Below are 21,948 nucleotides of genomic sequence, written 5' to 3'. Positions count from 1 at the left end.
CTCTGTTACTTTCTCTATCTCGCTTTCAAGCACTATCATTTGCGGCCCAATCGCAAAAAGACCTGAAAATCAAACATACATACTCCTCTATGTGCATTTCACAAAAATACAACATAGTCGCCATCTACTGCCGCCTAATTCAAATTATATTTCTCTCTCTCTGAGAAATTTATGTATTAAATTTTTAACTTTATGCTAATTATTAACATGACAATTCATTGTTACTGCTACATTATTCATACTGGTCAAATTTAAATCAAGTATACAATTACAAATTATATTTTGTTTAATATTAATTATCTTTTATTTTATTTTATTTTTGTTAATGTAACATTATGAAAAATAGTATAAAGATTTTTTTTATTTAAATCAAAATTTTTTAAATTACAAAAATGGTTCGATATTTATTTCTACAACTGAACAAGGACGACGAAGATCAAATTTATGAAGAACGTCTGGATGAAGAACTCCCATTTTACCAATCACTTTCCCATGTACGATTACATTTGCACAGTACTCAGAAAAATACGTAGGATCTAAAAAAAAAATATTTATTACAATATTATAACACTGAAGTTAGCAGTCAGCTATTAATTAAAAAAATTTTTTTAATAAATCAATTACAATAAAAAAATGCTTCTAAAAATTTTCACTTGTAATTTTTAATAATTTTTACATGTGGAATTTTTTAATTTAATTTTTTTATAATTATTTAATTGCTATAAAATTCCAAAAAAAATTATTATATCTGTCAACTTCAGTGTCATACAATATTCCACTTAATTCAATAATTATAATAAATAAACAATACCTTCAGTTGCTTCAAGATAATAACCATCATTGGTTTTGTTGACATTCCACGGAACATCAAGCAACGACATAATTCTATCAAGAAGTCCATGAATGACCTCCAAACCAGCGGATTTATTATAATAAATAGCGCAAAGTCTTCTTTGATTTCTAGCTCCGCATTCCGCTTGAGGATCTCGCAGTACAACATCAGATATTTCATAAAGTTTCAATGGCAGCGGCATATTCTTATTCGCTCCAATCGTTTTCAATAAACCTGGCAGCAAAGTAGTTCTCACTACTTGAAACTCGAGCGTCTTGGGATTCGAAATAGTAACCGCAGGTATTTGATCAAAACTCCAGCCCAATTTATCAGAAACATCTTCGCGTGAGCACAGTGCAAATGTTAGAGTTTCTGTGAATGCACATTGCGCTAATTCTTGACGTAAGTGATCGGTCAATTTATTCAGAGGGAATTTTTTCCCTACTGACAAAATTTTGGGAATTGTCTTCAAGATATTATTGTAACCCCAAGCGATAGCAATATCCTCATAAATATCTCGTGCATGAATAACATCATGACGCGTTGGTGGTATTTCAACTGACAAAATATTGCCGTTTTTAACTTCGCTTTTTAAGCACATTTTTGACAATAATTTGGCTATTTTCTGAGGAGTTTCTTTTATTCCTATAAAATTAACCGCGTCATCGCTGTTTATTTCATTGGAACGATATTGAAGTGTAGGTGAACGAACTACTTCTTTAGTTTCTTCATAAATTATTTCAACTGGTTCAACTGTATATTTATCTTTACAGTATTGACTGAAGGCACTTACCAATATGTCTACCGCAATTTGACCCTAAGCAATCAGTTAACGTAATAAATTACTTGTTATTCAATAAAATATTCAATTAAATCAATTAAAAGATAAAAATACCTTAGTCAAATCAGTATTAGTACATTCGATAAAAATATTCTTGGTATTTAAAGTTATTTTAGAGTGATCACTATTAATTATTGGTGGTAATGACAATACAACACCGTTACTGTCATAAATAATTGGATAAACTGGACTATCCTTAATGATTGGTAAATACTGTTTCAATTGTGCATGATGCTATAAATTAACATAAAATAAATAATTATATCAAGAAAATAATCAAAATTATAAATAAAATTAATATAAAAAAAAACTAACTGCATATAAATCCATAATCTCTTCACCATTGTACTCTTTATCTTGATTAAGAGGCTTGAAACGAATATCCTTAGGAGGTTCAGCATTATAAACAAAGGGACCTTTGATAGTATCTAGATCGTGTGTGCCGATCGATACCAGCGACCGCTTTCTACCTAGATTTTGATGTAGTTTATCTTGAAGGTCTATAAAGCTGTCGTATGACTCCTTGGTTAATGTTATTCCTCGCAATATTGCGCCAACGACAAAAGGTCGTACGTTCATACACTGTTTCGAGTAGTAATAAATTATTATTATTTTATTACTTTAATTAATAATTAACTTCAAATTAGCATTTAAGATTATGAATAATTTATCGGTCGGCTTACCGCACTTTTAACAGTTATTTTTTCAAGCTTGTTTTGAGATGTCGGGTAAATAAGCTTGTAGCGTGACTGAGGAATTCTACGAATAAATGATAAATTAATTATTTGACAACGAGTATTAGCTTAGACACAAGAATGATATTGAATGATTATTTACTTTTCTAAAAATACTAATAGACCAGCAGTTAAACCTTCTAAACACAATAGATCATATCTATTGGCAGGTACGTCTATTTTGTAAATTATTTCTTCAGATGCACCTTTACTACTTTCTGTTCCTTGTTCTTTAGCAATTATTTGCTGCTCGGTAGTCTTTAAAAAAATTTTAATTAAATATTTTATGTAATAATGGAAAAAATTTATAACACTGAAGTTGACAGATTAAAAAAAATTTTTTTTTTCGAATTTTATAGCAATTGAATTTAAAAAAAAAATTATTAAAAAAAAATTAATTAAAAAGTTTTACATATGAAAATTAATAAAAATTACAAGTGAAAATTTTTAGAAGTATTTTTTTATTGTAATTAATGTGTTAAAAAATTTTTTTAAATTGACAGCTGACCGCTAACTTCAGTATATAAAAATTTTAATATATTATAACTTACAACTTCATCAAGCTCCAATCCAAAATTAAAGCACAATTTTTGGAATTCATCATCAGCTAAAAAAATCAAAATAATTGGTTATTTAATAATTAAAATATATTTATCTAGTTATAACAACAATAAATATGTGTTAACGTACAATATGATTGTCCAAGTGCTTTGAAAAGAGAATCACGTTTCACACTTACAGTCGGCATGATTTATCAGCTCCAGATTATCCTGAAATGATGTAACGAATTTAATTATTTGATAAGGTACTAATTATTGAGATAATAAAATTTTTTATATTTAAGTCTATTAATTTATATAAAAATAATTTTAATTAAAAATTTAATTATGGATAATTATAAACACCGGAATAAGAGTTATGAATGTTATAAATTAACTTTATTGTTAATGACGAAATATTTTTTTTCACGCAAATATATTCTGCTGCACATGTGAATTATGATTAAAAAACGCATTCATATCCATATGTCAGTATTTACAAGGAATACCACTCTGGCGGTTCATAAAGATGATTTCTGCATTACTCAATACTTAAATAGTGGCACTAGTTGTTAGTTCTTCTCAAAGTATTTAATCATTTAAAATATAATATAAATTTTGCTGAGTGATGCTTAATTAACATATAATTATAAAGTTCTGTTAAATAAAAATCAATAATCATTAAATTTAAATATATAATGACACCTTATAATTAAATTAAGCAAACAATTATAATAAACCAACTTAATATTAATAATTATTTATTAATTACAATATCATTTGTTTTTATGAATTGAAAAGTACTAAATTTCAACTTAATAAATCTAAGTAATTTTATTCTGAAAGAATCACATTCTGTGTAAGTGAAAAAATGAATTGTATGAAATAAAAAAAAAAAAATTTGATCAAATGAGATTTTTAAGTATTAAAAATTTAATACTTTTCAATTATTTACAATTTTATATTAATAGTTATTATTTCAATTCAGTAGAACATGAATTTAATTTAAACATACATTATTATCCGATACAAAGACAGTTGATTGCGTGATAAAAAACGTGAGTGATAAGTGAAAGATGGCAGAATAATTATTTTGTACAATGTATTTTTTAGAAATTTAAATTACGTTTACATTCTAATCACTCTGAAAAATATGACTTTTAAGTCTTCTCTTGAATTAATTATTTTTTAAGGTATTTATTTATTTGCGTATCAGTTTAATTACGTGTCTTTTGATACATCATTTTATAAATTGATGGAAAAATACGCTTGATCACGGAAGACTTACAATTATATTAAAGCTCACTCTATCAATTTCTTTGCTCTGAAGAAGCGTCTTAAATAGAATATTTGCCATGTTGCTAAACCTAATAGACAGCACATTGAAAATATACTGAAGTATAGTACACGTGAATTTGTTTGCTCTGAAAAAATAAAATAGATATTCATTAATATTTTGATTCAATAATAATTTTACTTATGTCATTAAAGTTAGCAGTCAATTGATTATTTTTAAGTTTTTATTTGACAAATAAATTTGTTCTGAAAAATTGCATTTTTAATTTTTAAAAATTTCTACATGTCAATTTTTTGTATAATTTTTTTTCGCCATAATTTACTTGTCGAAAAAATTTTTAAAATTATCAAATATCTGCTAAATTAATTTTCATATTTTACTTTTTAAATTATAAATAACCAATTACCGTTTGTATCTCTCATTTCTTCCTCTCTTAGGCGCATTCTTGAAAAGTCTTGGACGATACTCTCAGACAAATCCTCGAGGCGTTTCAATTCAACTTCAATGGGTTTAAGTTTAGCGGCTTCTCCAAGCTATTGATGTGAATAAGTACATAATAAATATTAGCTAATTTTTAACGATGAGAATTTTAAATTATTGAAAATACATCTCAAGATCTATTAGTATGGAAAATAAAATAACACGAATCACGTAAATAACTAAAAACAACAGTACATTTGATCAACGAGGTGGCAATCAATTGATGTGTAATGTTATTGATCAATAATTAATGAAACAAAATACAGTAATTAATAGATTATAGGTAATAGGATAATAGTGAACACACAAGCAAAAGAAATTAGCAAATTTCATTTACCATCTGAGTGCCCGAATAAGTTCACATAAAAAAGAAGAAAATAATAAAAATATCTGTTTGTGGATTTCTTAGAGAAAAAATAATTATTTATTTTATTAAGAATTTTATTAAATTTACATAAAAAACTTACCGCTTCATAATTCTTAGCCTCAATACCATGTTTAGTTATTAATAAAATGTCTTGTTTCATGCCTCGCTGATCTGTGAAATCATCAGTGGAAATTAATAAATAATAATTACTCATGAATGATAATAAAATAATACTAACGAGCTGGTAAATGTGAAGTGAAACAAATTTCCAAGGTGTCATAGTTTTCAGTGACAAATGAAAATTTCGAATTTCTGTCATGGGGAATATCTTCTTTTTGTGACAGTATATGACCCTTTGAATCTTTTACCTAAAAATAACAATAATAACCATTAGATTTAATGTTTTTACAAATAATTGAACCATATTGCAGGTTAGTAAACCAGTTGTTAACCTTAAAGATTGTGTTGACGTAATCAAAAAAAAAAGTAAATTAAAAAATGCAAAATAAAACTTACCACGTAGTCAACACGTTGACCGGGTGCTTCGGATACTTGGTATTCACCAGTAACTAATACCTGAGCTTGTATTTCTTCTTTAATACATTTTTAGCACTCGGTTGAAGTTCAAACATTATACTTTGTACATCGGCAATTACTATAAATAGTAACACCACTACACCATAAAACAATGATTTCATTTTTATATTAATGATATTTATTAACTATATATAAACTTATTATTACAACCAACTTGTGCTCTTATTTTATGCACTTTCTTTTACTATTAAAAATGTATATTTTTCAGTACTATAGCTAGCTATGTCAACCACGTACGTCTGTCAACATCGTGATGAGTTGGCAGCCATTGGAGAGAGATATGAAAAAAAAAAAATTATGTTATCATTGTTATTATTTCGACTATTATTATTATTTTTGCCATCTAGTGATTATTTCCGGTTTCCATACCACTTTCCGGACACTGCGGCCAATCAAAATTAAACCGCCAATTTTTGAAAAAAAAAAAAAAAAAAAAAAAAAAAAAAAAAATTGTGTCATTGAAAATACAAATTAATGTAGCAGATATTTAATAATTTTAAGAATTTTATAACAAATAAAATATGGCAAAAAAAAATTTTTTAAAAATAAAAAATGCAAATAAAATTTAAAAATTTTCAAGTGACAGCTAACTTGAATGTCATTCATTAAAAAAGTTTTAGATATTTCATTTTTTCGATGAAAATTAAGTAAGCCAACATCTAAGAATTTTTAGAATTTTTTTTTATTGAAAAAATTATTACATAAAAAATAAAAATAAAAAACATTCCATTCGTAAAAAACTTGAAAAACTGTAAGTGCAATTTTAAAAAATTATTTTTTTGTTGTAATTTAATTATTAAAAGAAAAAAATCAATAAATTGAAAATGGTGGCTAATTTTAGTATTATAATTTTTTAATATTTTTCAATTTCAATTACCTCTATTTTTAATTTTTTATTAAAAAAAAATTTACATCTTGATTGTAAAAAATCTTGTTAGAAAGTGATTGCAACCTCAATAACGGTATTGTACTGCCACCTAGTGATTCTATTAAATATTTATCTGTCAATGGTAAGAAGTGACATCGCCATATTTGCAAATTATTTTTCGAATACTCTCCAATTGTTGAATAATTTTTTTTTAATATTAAAATAAAGAAACATAAATTTTTTAGGTCATAAAAATTAGCGTATAAAAAATTGTTTTTTTTTTTTTTTTTTTAATAAATATGACGAAAATTTTTTAAGCATCCACTAGAATTCAATAATACATATGTTTCTACATAGATGGTAAAAACAATTTTCAGCATGTGTATAGTAATCCCGTTGAACAAAAGCAGAGTTCAGTGATCGATGTTACGTGTGTAACAATGTAATCATCCGTACAGAAGTAAGTTTAAAAAATAATTTGCAAATCTGAATTGCAAATAATTAACTTGATGAATAAGTAGCTTTGTAATTTTGAACTGGAAGTATTTAATAATAAACAAATAATTGTCTTTGTGTGTTAAACTACGAAGAAAAAATCAAAAATACACAACAAAAACAGTTTAACCCTGTGAATTTTTGTTATTATTTTTTAGCTGAGATAAGAAGAGGATACAATTAACAAGTATTTAAAATAATTAAATGGCCTTATTGTTTACAAGCATGTGGGACTCGACAATGTTCCTGAGTACACTGACACCAAAGTTTTACGTAGCATTGACTGGAACATCATCGTTGATATCCGGGTTGATATTAATATTTGAATGGTGGTATTTTCGTAAATACGGCACATCATTTATTGAGCAAGTATCACTAAATCATATATCACCTTGGATTGGAGGTAACGACAGTGCATCTGATAACAATAACACAAATTTAAATAATACTAATAACTCGTCTAATCAACAGAGTGTACCAGAGTGTAAAGTATGGCGTAATCCGATAAATTTATTTCGCGGTGCTGAGTACCAACGTTTTTATTGGGCAACTAATAAAGAACCATTGACATATTATGATATGAATCTTTCAGCACAAGACCACCAAACATTTTTTACCTGCGAAGCTGACACCGGCAAAGCTGAGTACGAGATTATGCAGACGGCCTGGCGTGAACGTAATCCTGTAGTGAGGATAAAAGCTGCACACAGTGCTCTTGAGCACAATGCTGAATGTGCTCCAGCTTATATTTTGTTAGCTGAAGAAGAAGCCACTACAATATTGGAAGCTGAAAAAATTTTAAAACAAGCTCTAAAAGTTGCTGAAAATAATTACAGAAAATCACAGAATACTCAACATCAAGGTACTACTGCTGAACTACGTCGGGATACAAATGTGTTGATTTATATTAAAAGACGGCTAGCAATGTGTGCTAGAAAACTCGGTAAATTAAAAGAAGCCGTAAAAATGTTTCGTGATTTAACAAAAGAAGTACCGCCAATAATGAATGTATTAAATATTCATGAAAATTTAATAGAAGCGTTATTGGAGATGCAGGCGTACGCTGATGTACAAGCTGTTTTGGCTAAATATGACGACATAAGTTTGCCTAAATCAGCGACAATATGTTATACAGCAGCTCTGCTAAAAGCTAGACTAGTTGCGGATAAATTTTCTCCGGATATAGCCAGCAAGCGGGGATTAACTACTGCTGAGATGTCTGCTGTCGAAGCTATCCATCGGGCTGTTGAATTCAATCCTCATGTGCCAAAATATCTATTGGAAATGAAGCCTCTTATTTTGCCACCTGAACACGTATTAAAACGAGGTGACTCGGAAGCTATTGCATACGCTTTTTTTCATTTATCCCACTGGAAGCAAATGGAAGGTGCTTTGAATCTTTTGCACTGCACGTGGGAAGGAACCTTCAGGATGCTACCGTATCCATTGGAACGTGGTCATCTTTTTTACCCGTATCCAACTTGCACCGAATGCGCAGATCGTGAACTGCTCCCGTTATTTCACGACGTCAGTGTTTATCCTAAGAAAGAATTGCCCTTTTTTATTTTATTTACTGCTGGACTGTGCTCATTTACGGCTTTGCTGGCTCTTCTGACTCATCAATATCCTGATACGATGGGTGTTGTCGCCAAGGCAATGCTCGCTTGGCTTTCTTTACCTTTTTACTATATCCTTGATAAATTAGAAGCTATCTTACCATCAAATTTGTTACAACAATTATCAAGAATATAAAATTAGCTTAATTATTTTAAAATTCTAATTGATGATCAATGGTAAATGTTTTTTTTTTTTAATTGAGTTGTATTTAATGTGATATTCTTAAAAACATTTATTGTAATATTTTTTCGTTCGTTTTTTTTTTTTTTTTTAAATCACGAGAATCTCGTACAGACTTCCAAGGCCCTGAGGACTGATTTATTATTAATTAACTAATTGTATTTATTTAGTATATTTTTTTTTGTTTAATAGTTTATAATTAGTGTGACTACGGCAAATGTACAAATAAAAGAAAAATAATTATAAACGCATAATAAAAAAAAATTTAATTATTTTTTGTTGTATCATTATTGATTTTACTTAAAATTTCTCTTTAGTTTTAAAATAATTCCCGCCTCTTAAAGCGCCACCTTATAATCCAACGGTAGAAGTAATAACTGTCATGAAAATATATTTACATAGAAATGTGCTTTTATTTATTTTTATTAAATATTTGGAGCATCAATATGGACGTACGTCGACGAGAACGTGAAAATATTGGTTTAAAAGGAGTAAGTCAAGTCTGGGGTAAATCTCCTACAAGAATAGAAGAGTAAGTACTTGTATTATTTAATATTCATATAAATTATTATAGAATTTTTCCAGGCTTCAATATATTTTTTAACTATTCTAACCTCACGTGTAACGACTGTCAATGTTTTATAAATTGTTTGTATTTTTAGTTCTGACGACGAAGATGAAGTAACTGTCAAAAAACGTGATCATTCACCGGAGCGGCGCAAAAAAATTAAAAAAGACAAGAAAAAAGTAAGTAAAAGTGTCTAATATTTTTTGGTGTAATAAATAAGTAAAAATAAATTCTCATGCTAATTAATATTAATTTGCATTACAGAAAAGTAAAAAATTAAAAAAAGAGAAGAAATCTAAAAAAGAAAAAAAGAAGAGTAAAAAAAGGAAACGTAAATACTCAGATAGCAGTTCGAGTGATTCAGGATCATCCGATGATGAAGATGGTCAAGTTAAGTGGGTTGAGAAAGGGAGCGAACAAGTTAAAAGTAAAAAGAAGCGTAGATCAAGTTCTGACGACAGTGGTGATGAAAGTGTTGTTGGTCCACTACAAAAACAACATGTCACTTTGTCTGCTAAAGACTTTGGTAAAGCTTTATTACCTGGTGAAGGAGCTGCAATGGCTGCTTATATTGCTGAGGGTAAACGTATCCCACGTCGTGGTGAAATAGGTCTTACTTCTGATGAAATAGCTTCCTATGAAAGCGTTGGATATGTTATGAGTGGTAGCAGGTATTTATTATTTTCTTGAATTTGTGATTTTTTTGTTATTGAAAATTATTAATGAACAATTTTATTTTATAGGCATCGTCGAATGGAAGCTGTTCGTATACGAAAGGAGAACCAAATTTACTCAGCAGACGAGAAACGAGCGTTGGCGATGTTCAGTAAAGAAGAACGTCAGAAACGTGAAAACTTAATTCTAGGACAATTTAGAGAAATGGTCAGTCAGAAACTGGCTCAAGAAGAAAAGAAATGAATGTATATTTTGTAAATAAGATTTTTTTATTATTAGATTAATTCATTCAATTATTTAAGTATCATGTACTTGTAAATACTTGTTTACCAATTTTAACTTAAATGATCAATTTCATTGAGTATCATTAATCTTGAGTATTTATTTTTAGATAAGAAAGATTATGATTTTTGTTTAGTTTCCCATTCAGACCATCCTCCGATATAATTGTATGCACTGTAAAATTAAGAATTTAATTAGATAATTAGGGGGGTATTTTAATCTAGAAGCATGGATTTAAGGTAATTTTTTGGTACCGTAAAAAAAAGGCAACCAATATTTTTACAATCTATTATTTTATAAATTGGAGTAAGTATTTTATAAGGGTTGGAATCGTGGGCATGGTCACGTGCCAATTTTTTGAGACCCCTTCACTTCATCAGCTGCTAATTTTTTGAATTCTCAACTTTTTTAATTTTTTTCTGTATTCTTGTAATGTTAATAAATAACTTATAAAATAATGGATAGTAAAAATATTGATTGCCTTTTTTTACGGCACTTTAAAAAATCACCTGAAATTCATGCTTCTAGACTAGGATACCCCCTTCAAAATGTAAATAAAATTTTATTTGTAAATAATTACAAAACTTACTTTTCATATCCAAGTTTCAATAATTCCTGTTGTACATTAGCACTTCTCATTCCAGACCTACAACTCAATACTATTTTAGTATCCTTGTTAGGTTTTGATTTGTTAAACTGATTTTTAAATTCTTCATCCGTCAGATTTAACATTTGTGTTACATTTCCCACTTAAAAAAAAAAAATTATAACCAATTGACAATTTATTCAACACAAAATAAATAACGAAAAGATAAAAAAAATATATTTACTGGGTATATGAATACTTCCAGGTAATTTTCCAGTCTCATCAATTTCTTTTTGCTCTCTAACATCAATTATCAGAACTTTATCATTTTTCTGATCGGCTAGAAGTTCTTCATAACCAATTACATTTTTTTCATCACCCTGACCTCGCATATTTTCAAGTATCGTCGAATAATTCACACTGCTTACTAATCCTACTCTACCTAGAGTCAAAAAAATAAAAATCCGTATAAATAAAAATATCTCTTTAAAAAAATTAAAAAAAAATTTGCTCATACTTTTTGTAAATTGATTAAATCCCCCAACACTAAATACTTTACATAATTTATCTTTATCTTTACAAATATAACCACAACATCGCAACAACACAACCCGATAATTTCGAATAATTAAATTATTCATAACAACAATATTAATAAATACTAAAAGCAATAATAATTATTATTCAATAATATCTTCCTCCGTTTTCTCTTTTAATCTTGTCCTTATTTTTTTTTACTCCAATTATATAATTTTTTTATTGCATATTATCTTTACTCAAGCAAATGTTCGGCTAATTGGAAGTATTGTTAACAAATAATACAACTGCTTTATTGTTCAGTTGCAACAATGCAATTTATTTACAATGCTTCTTCTAAATGTCATTAAAAGAAAGTTGTCAATTTTACAAAAAGTATTTTTATTTAAAAAATTTAATATTTAATATATTTATAAATTTCTATACATTTGATGACATTAAAGTTAGCTGTCACTTGACAATTTTTTAATTTTTTTTAACAAATAAATTTGCTCCAAAAAATTATTTAAAAAAAATTGTATTTGCAGTTTTTAAAAATTTTTAAATGTCAATTTTTTTAACAATTTTTATTACCATAATTTATTTATTAAAAAATTCTAAAAATTAATTCTCATATATGTCTGTGTTTAGATTCATATTATAAAATACATACAAGTACATATATATATATATATACATATATATATACAAATATCTGCATATATTATTTATCCGAATTTATATGACAAGACATACAAATGTATAGACACTTTAGACACTTATCTCGTGAAGCAGAATAAAAAAAAACAACTAAAATTAAATAAAGTAAAAAAAGAAAAAAAAAACAGATAGTGATCATGTGAAAATTGTAAGAGAGTTGTGGCCCCTTTTTTAACATGTGTCGCGCTCTTACGAGGAATGTGCAAAGTTTGTAATTTTTATTTTTCTCCTCCAACTGCTATGAACTAATGTAATGTAAGAGACTGAGACGGAGTTTCTGTGTTCAGTGTATATTATAACTTATTTTTTTTTTTTTTATTACAATTTGTTTATTATTTAAAGTCCTTTTTTAGTAATAATATCCTTCTCCAGAGTAAGTTCTTGTAAAAATTAACAAATTTTAATATTAATCAAACATCTAACGGCAAGTTAAATTTATTTATGATAGTTTAAAAAAAAAGTAATGATAATAAAAATAAAGTATAAGATGAAAAATTTGTGGCAATTCCATCCTTTTGTTTGTTTGTGTAACTTTCAGACTTTATATGTGTTTCTAAAATAATTGTTCCATTATTGCAATTGATATTGGTGTGTTACCTTACAATTAATTGATTGGTTGATTAATTTAATTGTTGATATTTATATACAGTATTTATAATTTTATCAATTGAGTGTGTGATTCATTTGTTAGGTATTTAAAAACGATGAATTAAATTGATTGTAATATGAGATTATATAAATTCCATAGTGTTGACACCTCTGTCATTCATCTGGCTCATCACGGCCACCACTTTTTTATTATCATTATCATTTTCCAGTTTTTTAATTATTTTTTATTATTAAAATATATTGATTTTAAAGTGAAAGAATTATAATTAATTAATTTATTTTTGTACAGATTAATTTGAGGATAAAAAATATAAATATATTCCACAAATGAACGTATAAAATGAGTTCTATTCAACAAACTGGTAGATTTCTGCCATTTACTAATAACAGCAGCAATATACAGCGCAAGCAGTTGTCGACTCAAGGTAATTTTAATTTAGAAATCTTTAACAAATAAATATTTTATTTATTTATTTATTTTTTTTACTTACTTTTACTAATTTTTAGGAGGTTTGCCACAAAGTTTGAGCGGAAGTGATACCGATGTATCAACATCAAATGAAAATTTAAGCAATGAAGAAAGGTATGTCATAAGACATACTGCAAGACAAGAGCCTCAGGGTCAAGAAAATCAACAACAGCAAAGTCCATCAAGATCTTCCAGTCATAAAGAAAATATACCAAATATTCAAGTAAATATTACATAAATAAATTATAATACATTTAAATTCATTAGAATTATTTATTTCAATTCTTTGATATAAGTAATTATTATAATAACTTTAAAAAAAAAATTCTTTTGCATTTAACTATTTCTACTAGTTAGAAATTAATTACTTGCATGGATAAATAATGAATATGAATATTTTTGAAAACTAGGGTAACTTGATAAACCGTAACAGTTTGAAGGATAGTTTAAATGGATCAAACAGAAACAGTTTAAAGGAGAGTTTAAATGGGTCAAATAGAAATAGTCTTAAAGACAGTATCAATGGATCGAATCGTAATAGTTTGAAGGACAATTTGAGTAATCGAACAAGCGTGGGATCTAACCGTAGTAGTCTCGATATATCAACTAGTTCATATAATACACTCATTATTCATAATGCTAATGATGAAAACGGCTGGTCACCATCTGGACGGTTGTCTAGTATCGTTCGCGAGCATGCTGGCGATGTGGGTTATTTGTATAATGAAGGAGGTGGCGGTGGTGGTGGTGGTGGCAAAGGTCACTCAAATAGTCCGACAATGCAATCCTTAACGAGTTTACCGCATGACGAACGTTTTTATGAGCAACCGAACAATGGTGGATGTCAAGAAATTAATGATATCCCTGATGATTATCTTAATCAGTCTCAGGTACTCTATTAATTATATCTATTTATCTATTACTTTATACTTCTTTTTTTTTTTTTTTTTTTACTAGTTTGTTAATCAAAATTCTTAAAATTCCTGTAAATTTATTTATAAACCTATTTTATGGTCAATAGGTTTTGAAACATCTTGCGAAAGAAGTTAAGCCGTATTCAAAGCTCCAGAGTGGTGGAAATAATTTAGAAATAAGAATGCGCGAAGTTGATAGAGCTAAACAAATAAATAATGAGTTCAACGATCGGTCTCAGTCGTCTTATACCTCGATACTAATGCCTGCGAAAAGTAAACACAGATTATTAGGACCTACGGAAAAATTGACACTATCAAGATCACAGCCAGATTTATCGCGAATTGATAAATTAGGTTTCGATGGATATGATTCCCCTGCAACATCTCCGCGGTAATTTTTATTTAATTTAATTATTTATTAATATATTAAATTAAGTAATTTTAAACTGTAAATTATCTTAATTACAGACCACAAACGAAAGGTAGAGAGGAGGTTGATATAGCTACTGGAGAAATTTGGCCTCCATCTGAAATGTTCCAAATAATAATTCAAGAAAACAGTGCCTTAAAACTTGAATTAGAGCGATGTTACAGCAAGGTAGCAAAGTCTCAAAAATTAGAGCAAGAAATATCAAAAGTTCACCGAGCACACGAAGAGTTGGCTGCTTCATGCGAGCGACGTGAGAAACTTGAACGTGCGGCCCGTCTGAGGCTTCAAAACGACTGTCGTCGATTGACTGAGTTAAATCGTGCTTTGAGAGATCAAATTGATTTACTCTCTTCACGATCTGATAATCCACCTATTGTTGAATCCATGCGGAAAGAGTTGACGCAGAGAGAATTATTAATTGGGCAACTTATAACGCAGAGTAAACTTCTTTTATTTGATTAAAAAAAATTTTTTTAAGTATATATTTACAATTTTTTAATAATTTATTTGCATAGATAAAGAATTAGCAGCGTCCAAAGACAGACAGGAAATAGAATTAGCTGCACAGAGAGCAACACTGCAGGAGCAACGTACGCATATTGACATTTTAGATACGGCATTAACAAATGCCCAAGGAAACGTTGTACGTTTAGAAGAAGAGGTAAAAATAATAATTGTTATTATTATTGTTTCAAGAATAATTATTTTAATTATTTTTGATGTTATTTTGTATGTTTAGTGCCGTAAAAAACAAATTTATGTAGAGCGAGTCGGTCAATTACAGCGTGCGTTGTCGTCATTACAAGCGTCAAGTGATAGACGTGAAGAGACTGAGCGACACTTACGTGGTCAACTCGAACGCGAATTACGTGAAGGTGGTAGTGGATCTAATGGCCACGAGCAGTCATCAAACGGCGAGACAATAACTGAATTAAAGAGACGATTACGCGAGCGAGATGAAAAAATAATGTCGCTTGAAGGTGACGTCGCTAAATGGGAGCAACGATATTTGGAGGAAAGCGCGTTACGTCAAGCAGCTATTGATGCAGCTAGTCTTCCCAAGTAATTTAATTCAATTTACCTTCAAATTATTAAATAACAAATAATAATATTAATAATAATTCATCTATTAGGGATGCTAAAATAGCAGCTTTGGAGAAGACAAGTCAAGACGCTGAAAAAATGATCGCTGAAGCAAGATCTGAAAAAATGCGTCATATGGACGAAGTTCATGCCGCTCAGAAAAAATTGGCTGATCTCGAATCTCGGTAATTATTGTATTATAAATAATTAAATACAGTGGATTCTCGCTAATTCGAATCTTGTTAAGAGGGTATTCTAGTGTGGAAGCATGAATTTGAGGTTTTTTTTTTCGGTAGCTATAAATAAAAAAAAATTTTTTTTTCACCATTCATTTTTTTAACAGGCATTTATTAATGTTTTGAAAATACAAAAAAAAAATTAAAAAAAGTCAAAAAATACCATACTGAAAAAATTATATGGTGTTGACGTGAGGGTACAAAAAAAATGGTGCACTAATCTTGTCACGATTGCAAGCTTTCTAATGACCTGAAATAAAAAAATAAAAAAGATTATTAATTTACATAAATGCTGCTATCGTACCAACTAAGAAAAAGTGGAAAAAAAATTTTTTTTGCTAAATTACGGCTGTCCAAAAAAAATGATATATTTTTTTCAATTCTTTTGGACCTTTTTGAATTTTTTAAGAAAAGTAAAAATTTTTATTTTGTTATAATAATAGTTAGTACGATAGAGACATGTATTAAGAAGACTCACACCAAATTTCAAGTAAATCGGTTCAGTATCAAATGTTTTCTTAATTTTTTATGGTCTACTTGCAAATTTTGAACAACTTGTTAAGTCGAAAACTCGTTAACTCGATGTTTTTATAACTTCCCTTGAAGTTCAAGTGATCGAGAGTCCACTATAATTGAAAATGTGAGGGATGACAATATAGCGAGAATTTTTTTTGTAAATAAATAAAAATATGTAGACTGAAGGATCTCGAGTCGAAGCTGGCTGAGCGAGATGCAATGATACGTGTCCTTCAGAAGCATACATACGACAAAGACAGTAGCAGCAGCAGTGGAATGGGTAGTTATCCAGCGGTACATTCCTCTCATTCAAGCACGTCTGCAGATCACACAGGATTAACAGGCACTCCTGAATTAGGTAGGTATTGTTCTAATATCACAAAAGCAATCGATGCATCTGCATTGTCTCATCGTAGTTTCACGTATGTCATCAGTGAGCAGTGTGTTGGGTGGGACCAGTGGCTATGGCAGTACTGGAACGTCCTTCGGCGTCACTGACAGCTATAAGTATCGTAACCAAGGTAGTTTCGAACAAACAAACAAGAGTCTTGGTGATCAACTCAAAGAACTTGATTCCCAGCTACTCAGTAAGGTAGGCAGAATCTCTACAGTGTAGTTGTGTGTTCAATTTGTCACAATATATAGTCATATATATTATTTTTATTATTATCATTATTACTCTTATTATTATTAATATTATATAATTTTTATTATTATTAATATTATATAATTTTTATTATTATTAATATTATTTTAAAAATACATATTTTTATTTTTCTTCTGCGTTTTGATTCATTTTGATTGAAAAAATCTATTTTTTTTCATTGTCATACTTCAACTCATTATTCTCAATTAATAATTCGCATTGTTATTTTAATTCATAATAATAATAATAATAATAATAATAATAATAATAATAAATATTATTATTATTATAATATTGTTATTGTAGAAACGGGAATTAATTGTTGAAATTTTTTAATTTATTTATAATCGCGTATTCTTATTTGTTTTTGTTTTTGTTTGGCAACGGTTATTAGATTTTTCAGATTATGAAAAGAATATTTTTAAAATAAGGTCAATTTTCACAAGGTACCGTACTAGCATTTGTGTGGAGTGATTATTTTAATAGAAATTTTTATTTTTTTATTTTATAAAATTGAGAATATTAAACATTGTCATTTATTTATTTATAATTTATATTCATTATTTTATTTATACTTTTTTAATTGTTATATTTTTATTATAATTTATGACTATAACCATAACACTACTTGGCAATTTTTAATTATTCTCGGTATGCTTGTTTTATAAATCACGCAATTTTCAATAAAAACTGCATAACATTTAAGGTAATTCTTTCGCTGCTTTAAAAATTAAATTAGAATTAGATCTAATTTAATTTTTAGCCTCAAAACAACTATTTAAATAAACATATTTGTTTTTAGGCTAAATATAGATATATATTTTTATATATTATTTTAGTTATTTATTCAACGTATAGTAAAGTTATAAGAATTGTAATATTAGTCTAGAGAAAACGCTGACAGTAATATAAAATATTATTATTTAATTAACAAACGAAAAAAATAAATTTATAGCTTTAATAAAAATATAAATAATAATTTAATGCGTAAATAATAAATTAAAAAAAAAATATATACATATATAATTCGTATTGTGGAGATTTAACTAAAAGATAGAAAAATTTTGATTGAATGTATAAATTATTATTTAATTACTTGTGATAAATTCTTAATAAATTATCAGATTTTTTTATATAATTTTAAAATTAATAAACTAGCAAAAGGATTACTTTGAAGATTTGATATCTAAATAAAATCCACAATACCCATAAATAGTTTTTAAATATATTGAATTAGATAAAACTAATCTATACAGTAATTAATGTTGATAATTAGATAAAAAAAATGTATTTAACCTTTAATAAAGGTGAATAATTATCAAAAGTTTGTCAATAAAAATCATCTTTTCTAAAGTCTGATAAATTGATAAAATAATTTTAAATTGAATCCAATAAAATTATCGAATATCTCACAATCATCTTAGTAGATCGTTAAATTTTTTTTTAATTCATTTACTTTACACACAATTAAATATATTGACATGTCATTAATTATTATTTATTATTTAAATTTTATTAATTATTATTATTATAAAATAAGTGTAGAGAGAAGATACCTGATTTTCCGTGTAGTGATTAATAATATTTTATTTGTTTTTTATAGTTTTTACAATTTTGATTTGAAGTTTGATCCCAACTAATACCTCTGTAAAAAAAGACGAGAAAAAAACCTATCCTAACAATCAAGAGTGCGCATGAGCTATTGTGGCGAGCACTAACCCAATTTAAAAAAAAAAAAAAAAAAAAAAAAAAAAAAAAAAAAGATATCCAGACACACAATCCTGGTTTCCTTTTCCAACGTAGGCATTTTTCTGTCTTTTTCAGCGGGCACTTTGCTGTTTTCCAGGATTCTCTAATCCAGGCACTGCGTCGCGAAAAGGAAAAATATCCAAACCACTATTGGCGGGCGTAGGTCACAGCACTGGTAGTTCCAGTACCGCTTCAAGTAAGAGCCGTCTGTTGGACGACTCTGGGGGTGAACCAACTGTTGCTGGTGTTGGTGTTGGTGTCGGTAGTAGTGTTGGTGGTGGGGGTGGTGCAGGTGAAGGAGTAAGCGGAGGAGGATTGATTGAATTCACAAGTTCAACGTCTGCGAGATACAACAAGCAAGGTAATGCCGTTGGTGGTGTGTCGTCACGTCTGTCCGACGGGAAACCTGAGGACATGATGTTGCTGGAGAAACAGGGTAGAAGTTCACAGAGACAGCGTATGCAAGAGGGCGAGCCCCGTCGAGCTGGCAGTCTACCACCAAGTTCATTGCCACGTCCGCCACGTGCTCTCAAGTCCAGCGGGAATTCTCGCTACTGTCGGCTGAGCGACACCGAGACACGGAAAAAATCAGACCCTGGGCCCAGTGTCATCGACACCATCAAAACAACCCGTGATTCGGGTAACTGCACCCTCGAGTACGGAAGATTCGACAACGGGAAGGGAATGAGGCGTAAAAAATCGGTCGCCGACGCTTTTGTCCCCAATACGCTAAAAAAACCTTCCAGTGGAGAGTACGAGCGGCTGGGTGAGGTCGACAGAAAGAAGATGATACTTGGTAGTAGTGGGGACGTTAAACACCGTGAGACTCAAGGCCGTTCGTTGATACCACCGCCTTCAAGACGTATCGGTGATTACGGAAGATTGAGTGACGGAGATGCTAAAGCTACGCTCAGGAAACAAACAGGTTGCTCATCAGTTCGTGGTCTCAGCACTGGTAGCATGGTCAGCAGCAAAAGCGGCGGACGTGACTCTGGAGGCACTGCCAGTAGCGATGCATCTACATCTTCCTTACCGCCTACTAAAGCTCGGTCTATACCCAGACCCAGTAATTATCGCATACAATTTTAATTTTATCCCTCAGCTTATTTTATTTTTTCATTATTTTATTATATGTGATTTGATTATTAATTATTATTAATTTTATTAGGATGTAGATTAAGATAATAAGAAGGGAATAGATTTTAAATCAGTTAATTTTTTTAGTCTGGAATCTCAAGTGCGCCATAATAATTTTTACTCTTTTGATATAATCATTTTTAATTATTATTTTGGTAAAATAAATTTTAAAAAGAAATTTTTTATCTAAAAATTTTTTGTCAAATTATAATAATACTTTTACATACATAGATATTTATGTTAATAATTATAAAAACTAGTCATTACCAAAGTAATAATTGTTTTTACGCACAATGAAAATTAATAATGGTTTATCGGTAAATTTATCTTCCATTCAATATTGACTATTTAATTAATCAATAAGGTAATTAATCAAGATTTTTTATAAAAGTGCCTTTTTTAATGCCTACATTTGGTCAGTACAACTCTCAATTCTGTGCCTTTCTCTATAAATATTGATATTGAGTATTTACAGAAAAAAAAAATTTAATAATAATCTTTTATAGTGTAGGATTTCATAAGACTGAAAAATGAATATTGACGCAATTGAAATTAATTTTTCTTTTTAATTAGCTCTTTATTTTTCATACAAATCAACAAAAAAGTAACAATTGTATTGATAATGATAATTTAAATTAAAACTGCTGTACCAAATTGAAACAATAAGTCGACGTGGTAAATTAAACAGTACACCAAAGGTCAATCCTTTTCTTATTATTTTATTTGTCCTATTACTTATATATTGAGTAAAACCAAGTGATTAGTTTAATAGTAGATTTTAATTATTGTAACCAATATTTATTTGTGTTTGTGTTTATTATTATCTATTAAAAGATAAAAAAAAAAATTAAACGTCGATAGATCTAACGAATACACTGTTGTAAAATTGTTTGTAAAAAATAACTTTTTTTTTCGATTGTGATGTAGAATAGACATAGATCTAAATTTGTGGCTTAGTATAACGATTTTTGTGTGTATGCGTAAAAGTTTAATTAAGTATCAGCTATTTTTAATTTAGTAACAGTATAGTATGACATGTACTGATATTTGATGATTTAAATTGCATTAATTTTTTTGTACTCGAATTATTTTTTTTTCGCAAAAAACATTGTATGCAAGAATACCAAAATGTTTCGTTCTTCGTAACCAAAGATATTTATTGTTCTCTCGTTAATTGTACGGTGTAACCAAATATTTCAACAAGCTAAATATTTTTGCGTATTACATGTATAATTAAACGACGAAGCGCTTTAATTGTTTTTTTTTTAAATGTTTGCTCTCTATTTTTTATAAAGCCGCATTGGTAATTTTTTACTTTTGTTTTGTTGTATTTATTTTTTATTTATTAAATTTTTTAATTCTGGTACTTGTACTGATTTAATTGGAAATTTTTGTTTTTGTAAAAATTTTTTTGGCTCGAAAATAGATAGTAAGCAAACGTACCATTGAATGTATAAAACTTCATTATAATTAAAAATATGTATGGCATATTTTAAGCCTTTATACTAACAAAATACCAATGTATTGTTTTTGTTAATTGAAAAAAAAAAAAAAAAAAAAAAAAAAGCTTTTTAAAAGTTACATTTGCAGTCATGATGTAAAGGAGTTGTATTAAATACGAAATTGTTGTGAAAAATTGTTTATTTTGATTTATATATTCGTCCCCAACATTCAATAATCATTTTATTTTTAAATTACTGTTTAAAAAAATTTTTTTACATGCTTTAATAAAAAAATACTTCTGAAAAGTAAAAAAAAAATTTTGAATAAGTCTAAAATAAGAACAGAGTGATTAATGAAAAAATTTATTTTATTGTTAAAAAAAGTATTAAGTGCTCGATATTAATTTTTCGAGGTATTTTATTGATAGATATTTATAAAAGTAAAGTTATTACAGAAAGATCTTAAAAATCACTCTATAATATTTTGACAATAAAATAAAAATTTGTTTTAATTACTATTTTT

At 28.1% G+C, this 21,948-nt stretch overlaps 6 protein-coding genes across 14 annotated transcripts; 3 read left to right on the top strand and 3 right to left on the bottom strand.

Annotated features, from left to right (window-relative positions):
- Positions 1-275: 275 nt before the first annotated feature.
- Beta-phers (phenylalanine--tRNA ligase beta subunit) lies at positions 276-3,454 on the bottom strand. Of its 3 annotated transcripts, none has more exons than XM_074248114.1 (9): positions 3,313-3,454; positions 3,098-3,177; positions 2,959-3,014; positions 2,511-2,665; positions 2,357-2,432; positions 1,989-2,255; positions 1,728-1,907; positions 812-1,649; positions 276-536 (listed from the first exon to the last, which is right to left on the bottom strand). In XM_074248114.1, the coding sequence occupies exons 2-9, from the start codon at positions 3,153-3,155 to the stop codon at positions 385-387; spliced, it is 1,782 nt and encodes a 593-aa protein (XP_074104215.1). In that variant the 5' UTR covers positions 3,156-3,177; positions 3,313-3,454; the 3' UTR covers positions 276-384. The 3 variants fall into 3 exon arrangements, with proteins under 3 accessions (XP_074104215.1, XP_074104217.1, XP_074104216.1); XM_074248116.1 differs by having other exon boundaries at positions 3,345-3,398; XM_074248115.1 differs by having other exon boundaries at positions 3,098-3,392.
- A 417-nt stretch (positions 3,455-3,871) lies between these two features.
- On the bottom strand, positions 3,872-5,953 carry Bai (transmembrane emp24 domain-containing protein bai). The gene is given in 6 exon segments (XM_074248117.1): positions 3,872-4,370; positions 4,650-4,776; positions 5,191-5,261; positions 5,329-5,458; positions 5,607-5,698; positions 5,701-5,953. Coding segments are annotated over 6 exon segments (630 nt in total). The 5' UTR covers positions 5,789-5,953; the 3' UTR covers positions 3,872-4,248.
- A 927-nt stretch (positions 5,954-6,880) lies between these two features.
- LOC141531004 (protein ST7 homolog) lies at positions 6,881-9,110 on the top strand. Of its 2 annotated transcripts, none has more exons than XM_074248458.1 (2): positions 6,881-7,015; positions 7,209-9,110. In XM_074248458.1, the coding sequence occupies exon 2, from the start codon at positions 7,255-7,257 to the stop codon at positions 8,800-8,802; it is 1,548 nt and encodes a 515-aa protein (XP_074104559.1). In that variant the 5' UTR covers positions 6,881-7,015; positions 7,209-7,254; the 3' UTR covers positions 8,803-9,110. The 2 variants fall into 2 exon arrangements, with proteins under 2 accessions (XP_074104559.1, XP_074104560.1); XM_074248459.1 differs by having other exon boundaries at positions 6,975-8,843; positions 8,950-9,100.
- A 112-nt stretch (positions 9,111-9,222) lies between these two features.
- Positions 9,223-10,461, top strand: LOC141531005 (uncharacterized). Its single transcript, XM_074248460.1, has 4 exons — positions 9,223-9,379; positions 9,510-9,594; positions 9,680-10,086; positions 10,159-10,461. Exons 1-4 carry the CDS (start codon positions 9,252-9,254, stop codon positions 10,331-10,333), a joined length of 795 nt encoding a protein of 264 aa, XP_074104561.1. The 5' UTR covers positions 9,223-9,251; the 3' UTR covers positions 10,334-10,461.
- LOC141531006 (rhodanese domain-containing protein CG4456) lies at positions 10,339-13,423 on the bottom strand. 3 transcript variants are annotated; one of them, XM_074248462.1, is made up of 4 exons: positions 13,295-13,423; positions 11,203-11,400; positions 10,962-11,121; positions 10,339-10,546 (listed from the first exon to the last, which is right to left on the bottom strand). In XM_074248462.1, the coding sequence occupies exons 1-4, from the start codon at positions 13,356-13,358 to the stop codon at positions 10,492-10,494; spliced, it is 477 nt and encodes a 158-aa protein (XP_074104563.1). In that variant the 5' UTR covers positions 13,359-13,423; the 3' UTR covers positions 10,339-10,491. The 3 variants fall into 3 exon arrangements, with proteins under 3 accessions (XP_074104563.1, XP_074104564.1, XP_074104562.1); XM_074248463.1 differs by lacking the exon at positions 13,295-13,423 and adding an exon at positions 12,148-12,277; XM_074248461.1 differs by lacking the exon at positions 13,295-13,423 and adding an exon at positions 11,476-11,981.
- On the top strand, positions 12,417-21,598 carry LOC141531003 (uncharacterized). Of its 4 annotated transcripts, none has more exons than XM_074248457.1 (12): positions 12,417-12,567; positions 13,093-13,228; positions 13,311-13,495; positions 13,683-14,162; positions 14,294-14,577; positions 14,655-15,055; positions 15,132-15,277; positions 15,356-15,678; positions 15,750-15,884; positions 16,631-16,809; positions 16,886-17,043; positions 18,922-21,598. In XM_074248457.1, the coding sequence occupies exons 2-12, from the start codon at positions 13,144-13,146 to the stop codon at positions 19,933-19,935; spliced, it is 3,390 nt and encodes a 1,129-aa protein (XP_074104558.1). In that variant the 5' UTR covers positions 12,417-12,567; positions 13,093-13,143; the 3' UTR covers positions 19,936-21,598. The 4 variants fall into 4 exon arrangements, with proteins under 4 accessions (XP_074104558.1, XP_074104554.1, XP_074104555.1 ...); XM_074248453.1 differs by having other exon boundaries at positions 16,868-17,043; XM_074248454.1 differs by having other exon boundaries at positions 12,485-12,618; positions 16,868-17,043.
- The last annotated feature ends 350 nt before the right edge of the window (positions 21,599-21,948 follow it).

This window comes from Cotesia typhae, unplaced genomic scaffold (assembly GCF_013202065.1).
Source record: "Cotesia typhae breed Kobodo isofemale line unplaced genomic scaffold, CoteBio_Ctyphae contig_5, whole genome shotgun sequence".
In the NCBI taxonomy this organism is placed as follows: domain Eukaryota; kingdom Metazoa; phylum Arthropoda; class Insecta; order Hymenoptera; family Braconidae; genus Cotesia; species Cotesia typhae.
This window is presented reverse-complemented; position numbering and strand designations above follow the sequence as displayed.